We start from the raw sequence: 11,182 nt of genomic DNA, 5'->3' as shown, positions 1-11,182 counted from the left end.
CAAACTAGACCAAAAATCAAAACCAACCCGGTTACAAATCGATTTAAGAAATCGAAGTTCAACAATTCATCATTTGGTTGTTTCCTAATGGCTCCATACCGGTTTAAAAAACCGATCCAAACCGAAATGAACCTAATAAATCCAAACCGGTACCAACCCGAACCCAAACCGCACCGAAACCGACACCGGACCGAAACCGATAAATCCTTATTGGGTCGGTTTCGGTCACTTCCAAACTCACACCGAAACCGGTGGAACCGGACCGAAACCGCACCAACCCGGACCGTTGACACCCCTAATTGAAACGTTATCAAACGAGCCCTTTATCAAACGTTTTTTAAGTTGTTTCTTCGTTTATGGGAACAAGAAAAAGTAGAAGAAACGGAGAAACGACAAAAACGGAACATTGTCAAACGGTACCTAAGTAAGTCTGAAGAATCTTAACTAAATGAAATTGGCTACATGAATCATTGCTCTCCAATAAACTCTAATTGAGGTTATAGACTCTATTTGAAGTTATAATTGGCATAAGATCGAGGCAATGCATATTATTTCTCACAACTTCTTCCATAATTATTTTTGCGGCGCCTTAGGTCTTTTAGTTCATTTAATTTTAGTCGGATCACGGGCTCCTTGAACATTATCATACCATTTCAAATGATTTTTTGTTGAGGTCCCTTCGCATCGCATTGATCCGGACAATTCGCTAATAATAAAGCTCGAATATCGAGGTCCCTTTCTCATGGCATTCGGCTTAACCAGTTAACCCCTGAAGCTGAAGAGGCATCTCCGGATTTGATGCTGCGTTTGAGGGGCCGGCGTTATATCCCATCTTAGTATCGTACTCTATCAACTTGGTCTTGCTACTCATGTAAATGATTGATTCAACACTCGACTTTCGTCGGAGGCATCCATGATATGATAACCATCATCGCAGTAGAGAATACAGTGAGTGGGTGAATTTGTTGACGTACACTTGCCGCCTTTCCTGCTTCAGTCTGCAATTCCGCATTGATGATCTGGCCTGTGAACGTTTAAGCTTGAGTTTTTCATGGATTGTTATGGGGTTTTGGAGATGAAAAATAGCCGGAACAGTTGAGGACTTCATACTTGAAAGATACATTTTTTACTCTGTTGGGATACTTCTGCCATGTCTCTCTCTCTCTACCCTGACTCCTGAACTCACAGGAAGAAGAAGAAGAAAAAGAAAAAGAAAAAGAAAAAGAAGAAGAAGAAGAAGAGAAAAAGAGTGGGAAAAAAAGAATCGAAGGTAGGTTTTACAGTTAACATTTAATTCCGCGTCATCGTTTCTGTCGACAAAACCGAAGTTGTTCTCTCTTACAAATATGCCTTCCTCTCATTTTAGTACTTAGTCTGCTGCTTCTCCTGCTCCTTCTCCTTCTCCTTCTCCTTCTCCGTTTCCTCTTGTGTTCCAAGTTAATGGCTCCGATCAATATCAAGCAATCTCCTACTTCTGCCGCTCAAACCGTAGCGAGCTCCCAAGACGCTCGGCTTCTCGTCCGAGAAACTCTTCGCATAAGCGCCCACCTTGCTTCCGCTCCCTCTTCTACATCCGCAACTTCTCCTTCGTCCTTGGTTGCTGCCAACAGCTGTGGCCTCAGGGCAGATTCGAGCTTCGGGGTTCTTGAACAGGACTTCAACAATTCGAGCTCGAGAATCATTTGCAGTGAGGAGATTGATGGCAGGCGCTGGCAATATGTGGCCGATAGGGATGGTTCCGGACGCTTCAAGAGGGGCTCCATTCGCGCTGTTAGTGTCCAGACTCCTCAGGCTCCTATTGATGTGAGTTTCTTTCCCCCTCCACCTTATGGACGGATGGTGTTAGCTCCTACTCTCACTTTTGTGAAATACTAGTGCCTTAGGATCAGGTGGACCTGCTTTCCTAGGATAAGTATCGTGAGAGAATAATTTTTTTTTTTTTTTGGTCACTGTGAAAAAAATTTCCCTAATGGGAGAGAATGATTACATTATTGGTATGAAAAATTTGACTTCAGGAGCAGTCTTATTTCGTGTCTCGTTGATCTACGATATTTTGAATACCTTTTTAACTCTGAAATGATTTATCTTATCAGTATCCGTAAAATTTGACCGAGCCAAATGGATTTGAGTTTAATGTTTCAGAGTAAAGCTAGTTGTTTGACTTAACCTAGTTTTCTCTTGTCAAATTAGGCTTGCCTTGTTCTTTGAGTTGTGGCTCAACCAAATCCAGCTAGTTTAGAGTCCATCCTTGATTTTTGAACACTGAAACAATGCATAAAAGAAGTGCAAATATGCATCACATACTTGTGTGGATTAAAAATTTTTTGAATACACTGTATCCACTATGAGATGCAGTTAACCGTTCTATTCCTTGGATATCATACAAGATTCAGAATTTGCAGCGCTAATTTATCATATTGGGATTGTTTATGATAGACCGGTGTTATCCCATTGTTATGGTTTGTTAAATTTGAAGTATGTACAACATAGTCATCATAGACCCATTTCTCATATCAAAAGGGGAAAATGAAGAAAGAGAAATGTCTTCAGTGGATTTTTTCCCCACTGTTATGTACTTATACCTACGCCTTTAGCTAAAGTACAATTGCTTGTTGATGCTGATCAAAAGGCAAAACTTTATCCAACCCTTCACGATACTAGTGCTGAAAGAGCAACTTTCAATTGCTAGGGTGTGCCCAACTGTTGGACACTTCTTTACACAATTTCTGCTGTTTGCCCTTACCCAAAGCCCACTCTGAAATGCTTTTATTGGGCATATACTCGTCATTTTCAAAGTTATTAGTTCATGTTTTCTGTCTTGCAGCTTCTTACCTCTTGCTCTTAACCTTTTTATTTATAGTTCTACCAGAAAAAAAAGACCTTTCTTATATATAGCGTTCTGTTTGATACGAGAGAAACCTATTATCCTTATATTTGATTTGGAGTACTTTACTTCTAGGCCCTTCTGAGTTAATACATACATAGTTGTCATGGCGTCGCCTAGGTGGCGATTTGGCGTCGTGGCGGAAAAAGAAGTTCATGGCAGTGCTACGATTTACATGACTCACAAATGGCGGTCGCCATTGGCTAACAGGCGTCGCCATGGCACCGCCATGGAAGCCAGGTGACGCCTAATTCACTAGGCGGTCGATTTTTTATAAAATGCAGGGTGATTTTAATAGGGCTATGTTGATTTTTGATGATTTGATGTTGCTTAATGTTGATTTTATATGTTATAGGGTATATATTGTAGGCTTGTAGCATGCTAAATAACTTTAGAAAATAGGGGAAATAAAAAAGTAACATACTAAATAACTTTAGAAAATAGGAAAAAAAAAATGAACATGGGCGATTTGACAGCCATGGCAACGCCATAAATCGATTAGCCACCTCTCCACTGCCTTGGATCGATTTGACACCATGACAACTATGAATACACTTGAGTTTCTTTCTTTCTCTCTCTCTCTCTCTCTCTCTCTCTTTTCAAGTCTCTGCTGGTACTATTGATAGAATGAAGGTTTTTAGGGTTTAGTTTCATGGGAATTGATTGTCCATGCTGTTTGTTACGGAAGGAAAAACTTGTGTGTGTGTGTGACTTTTGTACTTTGGTACAGGAACTTTTCTCATTCGTAAGATCTTATGTAGCTCCTGAAGGTTTCCCTGATAGTGTCACACCTTCATATGTACCGTACATGACATGGAGAGCTTTGAAGGTATTCTTTTTTACTTTTTTGAAGAATTAGAGCATGGAGTATGGCTTGTCATGGAACAGTCAATGATTGAAAATTATCTTATTGTGAAGCGTAGAACATCTACTTTCTGTGATTAGCTTTCAATAATCTGTTTTATGTTTGTGCTGTATTAATGATTGTTGAGTGCTCTCTGCAGCATTTTTTTGGTGGAGCAATGGGTGTTTTCACAACACAAACACTTCTGAATTCAGTTGGCGTGTCAAGGAATAGATCCACTCCAGGGGCTGTTGCTATTAACTGGATTCTCAAGGTAAACTCCATGTGTACACACTCATCATGATCTGGAATTACTTGCATAACATGAAATCTGATAGATTTTGAGAGTGGAGGCAATGTTGGATAATTGAGAGGATGTAAGCTTCATGATAAATTGAAAAGTTTATAGATTTGGCTTGCAGAAACAATAAAGGTTTTTGAGATAGGGAAGGTGTACACTCTCACCTTTCCGCTTTGCCAATGGAATTGATTTCCTCAGAATTTACATTCTTAGAGCTGAAAATAGGAACATTATAAAGATTTGCGAGGTATCCGAGATGGGGAGGGGGGTTAAGGGTGAGAATCTCCGAAGGACAGAGTAAAAATTTTAAGGAATCTTTTGTTTGACATTGAGTCTAGAACTAGGCAAGATATATGAAATAAATCTGGGTGAACAGGGGTTCTTCTTAGCGAAGATCTTAGGATGTGAGATGGATGACCTCTAAAGTAGGTTGGGGTCCAAGCCTCCCAATGGGAACTAATCTAGATCAATGGATTTCTAGAGTCAGGTTGTGGAGAAATTTGAGAAGAAGCTTGGCGACTGGAAAAAATGAACCAAGTCTTTGTAAGAGGTTTTTTTCTTCCCTTCCTAACTCTCAACTTTCTTTCTCCCAGGTAAACAAAGAGGCTAAATTACTTTGATAAGATCTGCATTCTGAGCATGCTTGTGTACTACTGTACTTTATGTTGCTCTCAGGCTCCTATGAACATAATTGAAAGAATGGAGTAGGTCCAAGGAATTTCTTATGGAAGCTTGGTGACACCAAGAAAGATAGCATATTGTAGGATGTGGTTCTATGGATGGGGCTTCTGAGTCAAGCGATGTTTTACATGTCAGGACTATTACATTAATCTACTTACTCTTTAATAAAGTGTTTAAGTAGGTAACTTACATATAGTTCACGTAAAAAATAAATTTGAGAACTCTAAATTTGGCATTGACTACTGTCTGAATCCTTTAATCTGGGAGTGCTCTGCCTTACCGCTTGAGTTCAACTTTTCAGTATTTTTATTTGTAACATATACTAGGATGAAATGTAATAAAAAATTTCTTAAATTTGTCTACACTGAAAGTTTGGCAATACTCAGTCAGTTATTGCTTAGTCTCTCTGACCATGGTACAACCGCACAAGGTTTCCATGAAATTTCTCAAAGCCAACTGAAATATTTTGGTTTCGCAGGCTGTTGAAAAGAAACAGCCTGCAATACTGAAGGACTGCAATGTTTCAACCGAAATTTCGGCCTTTATTTTTTTTGCCGATATTTCGTTCGAAACTATTCAAAGCATTTAGTATAAATTCCATACTTAGAGTGAAATAGGTCGAAATTCGTCTGGTTGAAAAACCCAATTTCAGGTCGAGCCTGATTATCCCTAAACCCAATGTAAGTTTTTCTATTTTGACTTGCTCCCCTGCCGTGATTGAATGAGAATGGTGCTTTCTTGGCCAAATTACTGCTACAAATACTTGGCAGTAGAGGAATGCAGCGGAAGCGATGATTTTCTGTGTTGGAAGCATAGTTGGCACGGTGACAAGGCGAACCAATGCGGTGGAGGGTTGTCTAAGCGCTTAGGGTACGCCTTGAGGTGAACAAGGCGACCAATTGTTATTTTTCCTATTTTCTAACATTATTTAGTAAGTTATATATACCTTGTATCATAAAAAATCAAGATTAAGCAACATCAAGTCATTAAAAATCAACATTTAGCCATATTAAATCATAAAAAATTAACATTAAGTCATATTAAGTTATAAAAAATCAAAATTTAGAGAAATGCTCTGGTTCTATAATAAGTTTAACTGGTCAAATGATATTATTTTTACATGAGACTTTTTGTATCGGTTATAATATAAAACCAGCTTTCCAACAAGTCTAAGATTACTTAAATCTAAGTTGTAATGACAAAATTATGCTCCGGTCAAACTTATTTTTAAGTGTGCGAATGCTGTTAAAATCGCTTGAATGAAAATAATTTTATGGATATCAAAACAAAAAATTATTTTACCGGACTTTTGGTTTTTAGCAATGTTTTAACATGATAGAATTTATAAAATTTTCATAATTGAGAAAAACTCTAGCATTTAAAAGTTGAAAATCGCCCCTATAACCAAAATCCAGTTTTTCTTCTTGGACTGGGGGGTTGACTTTTTATCCTTTTGGAATTTGATTTTTAAACTATTTTTATTGGATTCAAATAGGGGGTATTTGCTTATTTATGAATAATATCTTAAGTAAAAGCATTTATTTAAATGATATTTGGCATAAATAAGTGCCAAAACATAAGGCGACATGCAGTGCAATAAGACGACTGTCGCCTAGGCCCTAGGCAAACCACCTGGACGCCAAGGCAACGCCTTGACAACTATAACTTGGAAGATTTTGTGCAAGATTCAAAGTTAGAGGTATATCACTTTTCCCAAAAGCTATTTTTTTGCCAAAAAATAAAAATAATAAATAAATAGAATAAATACTTAGTGGTTGGCATTTAATTTTGTATATAAATGTACTAAACATTGTGTCAAATAGGCCATATTAGAGAATGTATACAACATACACTACCAACCTAGGGTCCAAAGTCAAATACCATTTTGGGTGTGATTTTATTTTATTTTTAAATCTAAGGGTTCCACTATGTTTAGAGGGCCTAAAGTGGGCGTCCTAGAAGTTTCAGTACCTAATTTGTCCATTTGGTCCTCAAATCCAACCATTGAAACTTGCAAAAAAAGAATGTACTGGGTTTGACCAAAATTTCGGCTTCGGTCGAATCGGTTGACTGAGCTCGAAACCAAAACTTGGAATCTTGTCTCTGACTTGCCTTAGGAGGTCAAAGCACCTGTGTTGCCTAGCCGCCTTGTAGATGTGGAAGCATAGTTGTCAAAGCAACAAGGCGACCACCCAAGGTGTGTGCAAAAAGTGGAGAGATAAACGGAAAACATAATACACAGAAAACATAGAAGGCAAGAGGCAAAGAAAAATGCAAGAACTCTGGAAGATGCAAACGTGCTTACATGAAAGATCTAATGGAAAAATTCTCCATGTTCAAAAGATATAGATTCAGAATGTGTTAATTAATGTTCAGCTGCAGATGATGATGCCGTGATGCATGATCCAAAGAATTTTTTATTTTTTTTTAAAGTGCAAGATGGTCCAAGCTGTTGCTTCATATATCCCTGCAATCTCTTATTGTTTCAGATTAGCACCCCTACAATCTCTTCTCAGTTTTATATATTTATTAATTTTCTTTCCTCCATTTGCCATGTTTCTTTCTCCATTTTTTCATTTGAGGAAACAATTTTGAGTTGCATGATTTATCTTTTGGAACGTTGGAGATTTTTTATTACACGCTTATTCCATTCGAGTTAAAACTTTATGGTATTGTTGTAGGATGGAGCAGGTCGTGTTGGTAAAATGCTTTTCGCATGGCAAGGAAAGAAATTTGACTATGATCTGAAACAGGTAAACTTGCACTAGAGCTAGCTGATGAATTCCTGCTGAACCTTGTTCTCTACTGTTTATACCATTGACTGCTGGGAACCAAATTTTGTCTCAGCTTCGGTTTTCCGGTGATCTTTTGATGGAGTTGGGTGCCGGTGTAGAGTTGGCAACTGCTGCTGTGCCACACCTTTTTCTGCCATTGGCATGTGCTGCCAATGTTGCCAAGGTTGGTCTTTTTTCTTTTACCGTTTCACATATCATTTGCCGATAAAACTTGACACTGCTTTATTTTTGTTTCCCTTCACTTGTAGAATGTTGCTGCTGTAACATCAACATCAACTCGCACACCAATTTACAAAGCTTTTGCCAAAGGTGAAAACATTGGGGATGTCACTGCTAAAGGAGAATGCATTGGAAATATTGCAGATTTAGTATGGATTCCTACTGTTCTTTACTTAACAGATTCTGATAGATGTCTATCAAATGTTATTTAGATTTCTCGAGTATTGATCATATGGGGCTTAGAATTATTACTTAGGACTTTTTGTAGTAAAGCTTTGATTAATTTTTTTTTTTTTTTTTAATCCTTGGAAGAGTATCCTACGCGTTTGATATTTTTCCAGTTTAAGCTAATGTTGGTGATTTTGTTTTGATCTTTTTTGTCTTGTGAAGCTCGGAACTGGGCTGAGTATCATGATTTCAAAAAGAAATCCATCCTTGGTGACTACATTTGCACTCCTCTCATTTGGCTATGTTCTTAGCTCTTACCAGGAGGTTTATTCTTGTGTCTTCAGTTGGCATTCTTTTTCTTTTCTCTTGCACTGTTTGAAGTTATATTAGATCCTGTTCATTACATTTCATCTGGTTGTGGCCAGGTAAAATCTCTTGTTTTGCATACTTTGAACCAGGGAAGGTTCACGGTGGCTGTGGAATCGTTCCTTAAGACAGGTTAGATTAAATCCTTTGTAAGCAAACATGGCAGATGCATTTTACTCATCTTCTGCCATCATCGATTAGATTAGGTGACGTCCCCAATGTAAATTCAGAAAATGTGCTTTCTTCGTCTTTTATAGCTTTTCTTTTCTTTTGCCACCTTTCAATATTGTAGGATGTGTGCCCACATTGCAGGAGGGGAATATGAAGGAAAATTTCTTCAGTTTGCCTTGGTCAAGAGATAGGCCCATTGTTTTAGGTACGTGTAGTCTGCTGATCATGGCTGCTTTTACTTGGTCCTGATATTTATATTGGTATTCTTATTTCAAATTGAATTTTGTTGCGACTTTGAAGGAACAAGGTTTAAGGACGCATTTCAAGAACCTGGGTCTTTTCTTGACATAGAACCTCTATTCGAAGTATACTTCATGACTGAACCTCTGATATCAACATTTTAATGGAAATGTTACTTTAACACCTCTCTTTTTCCAATTGAAAAAAGAACCTATGATCTTCTCTCTTTCTCTTGCACTGAGTGTTACTTTTTACTTCCATGGCAGAAAGAGAAGTACCTAGTCACATACAATCCTTCAAAGGGTAATGTATATGCCTTGTTCAAGGATCAAGCAAAGTCAGAGGACATTCTAAAAGCTGCTTTCCATGTGAGAATTTTTGTTAGTGACTTTTTCTAGGTGTACTCTTTAATATTATTCAGACGGTCGCATCTGTAATGTGATATGATGCAGGCTCATGTGCTTCTGCATTTCATCCGTTCATCAAATGAGCGTCGATCTTCTTCTTCAAAATATGGTGAATATGATGGTCCAAATTTTGTTGAATCCCTGTCAACTCTTTCTCTTCTGCCCACTGCTGATCTTGAGGCCCAAATTGCTGAGTCTTGCAAAGTGGTGTCTAATTCATTTTCTCTCTTTAAGAGGAAAGCTGCAGAACAGGTATAAGACAGAAAAATCAAATTCTATTTGCAAAGGTTTTTTTTTTCTTTGCCATTTGTCCTTTTATGGATTGTACATGACGAAGAAGCATCTTAGACAAGGTTGTGTGAGGAAAAGAATGTATCACAGACCAAGATGCCATCGCAAAATAATTTCTGATTTTGTAGATTAGTAAAGTTTCCTTTTGCTTTTAAGAAATTCCTGTAAAATATTTCCCTTTGAAATAAACAGAGCCTAAGCAAATTTGATCAGATGAGAAACAACACTAGTCTGGACTGGCCATAGTTTCACCTTCATTTGCCTCTCCCCCTTTCCCCCCACCCACCTAAAGTTGATTGTTGATTTTATTTCTTGCAGGGATGGGTCATGTCAGAATCACATCTCAACCCTGGGCGTGCTCGACTATATTAACTACAGCGTCAGAGAGGATATCTTCAGTCTTGACTATTGTGGCACAGTGTTCTCGGAAATTTTACTGGCAGAAAGCAGAATGAGATTTATTAGACCTAGGAATTTCACATAATGCTGAAGGGACCATGGGAACCATGGTTTCTCTTGCGAAGTTGGAGTATAGTTTCTTTCATTGATTCCTGAGTGCTTGTGAAGCCCCTAATGGCTATGCTCTGTGCTCTATCTTGATTTATTCGGCTAATTTTACACAAGATGAAGACAATGCAGTGTACAGAAAATTTGTTTGGGGGAAACAACCTGTTTCCATGAAGTTGTAAAGTGTTACGGTATACACTTTATGTGCCTCTTAATACGTAATTAAGTATGTGCCTTTTGGTTTTTGTAAATACAGGGTTACAATTTTCTTGACTTCATGCTGTGTTTGGTCTCCCCCCCCCCCCCCCCTCCCCACCCCCCCCCCCCCACCCCCAAATCCCCTTTCCTAAGAGAAGAAGGGGTTTGTTGTGTTGCAGATGTAGAGTGTGTGAATTGGTTTGCCTTGTATTTTATTTTCAGGCATTATGTAATTTTTCGTCCACTTCCAATTGAACTTGGAAATCTGTTTTTGGTACCAATTGTCCTCTGATGTCTGCATATCACATGGATCATTTCCAAGGTACGTTTGGTCTGGGATTGAGGGGCTGGATCAGATACAACTGGCAAGGCTCGAACTTGACGAGTCGCAGGTTCAAAATAGAGGTTGCCATGAGATTAAAATGTGAATTAAACTGCAACAGGGAAAAAAATGAGAACTTGGGTTACTTGGATTTGCTTTGTGATGCTCTCTTGTAATATCATCACAGAATCAGAGGGTACGGAACTTGTAACAGGATTGAGGATATGTTGGAAATTAGAGACAGGAGCTTAGTAGAGTAGTGGTAGTAGTAGGTTCCAACACGGGACACAGTTGTAAGGATGTTTGGTGGGAAATAATTCCTAGCAGCAGCACTAAGCTGTATTTTTCTCACATCTCTATATTAGCACAGGCAAACGATGATGGAGAAATCAGATTTTGTAACAGTACTTGTTCAGGTTGTTTAAATATGTATAGTTATGTCTACATCATATTATGGTAGTAGATGGGGAGTAGAATAGTATACAGAATGGATGGGAAAGCTGAAGATCTCTCTCTATCTAGCTGATGCTGATCAGTGTGGTTAGTAGTTAGGTTACTGGCTTTGTCCACAGCCTTTGTTATCTGTTTTTCCTTCTTCGTCCTCAAAATTCTGTTGGCAATTCTTCTGCATAACACAACATGTCGTCCCTGTATGTTAAAGGGACCTGATGTACGCTGTAGGTGATAATGGTATTGCCTCCAGTGTAAATGGTGCAGCACTTGGGCTCACTCTAATTCATACAATACAGTTTGCCTTGTTGGTTTATGGTTAGCATATATACATAGAT

At 38.3% G+C, this 11,182-nt stretch overlaps 1 protein-coding gene across 1 annotated transcript; it reads left to right on the top strand.

Moving 5' to 3' along the window:
- Positions 1-603: 603 nt before the first annotated feature.
- On the top strand, positions 604-10,152 carry LOC122059898 (protein root UVB sensitive 6-like). Its single transcript, XM_042622949.1, has 13 exons — positions 604-1,803; positions 3,615-3,713; positions 3,889-4,002; positions 7,392-7,463; positions 7,558-7,668; positions 7,754-7,873; positions 8,115-8,216; positions 8,318-8,390; positions 8,551-8,634; positions 8,730-8,794; positions 8,936-9,037; positions 9,122-9,328; positions 9,686-10,152. The coding sequence occupies exons 1-13, from the start codon at positions 1,441-1,443 to the stop codon at positions 9,737-9,739; spliced, it is 1,566 nt and encodes a 521-aa protein (XP_042478883.1). The 5' UTR covers positions 604-1,440; the 3' UTR covers positions 9,740-10,152.
- Positions 10,153-11,182: the final 1,030 nt, after the last annotated feature.

The sequence above is a fragment of the Macadamia integrifolia genome, chromosome 13 (assembly GCF_013358625.1).
Source record: "Macadamia integrifolia cultivar HAES 741 chromosome 13, SCU_Mint_v3, whole genome shotgun sequence".
Taxonomy (NCBI): domain Eukaryota; kingdom Viridiplantae; phylum Streptophyta; class Magnoliopsida; order Proteales; family Proteaceae; genus Macadamia; species Macadamia integrifolia.
This window is presented reverse-complemented; position numbering and strand designations above follow the sequence as displayed.

Excerpts from the sequence above, each read along its gene's own strand:
- LOC122059898 (XM_042622949.1), top strand. The coding sequence starts at position 1,441 with ATGGCTCCGATCAATATCAAGCAATCTCCTACTTCTGCCGCTCAAACC. Across the intron at positions 1,804-3,614 it reads CTCCTCAGGCTCCTATTGAT|GAACTTTTCTCATTCGTAAG; the intron begins GTGAGTTTCTTT and ends ACTTTGGTACAG. Across the intron at positions 8,391-8,550 it reads GGAATCGTTCCTTAAGACAG|GATGTGTGCCCACATTGCAG; the intron begins GTTAGATTAAAT and ends TCAATATTGTAG.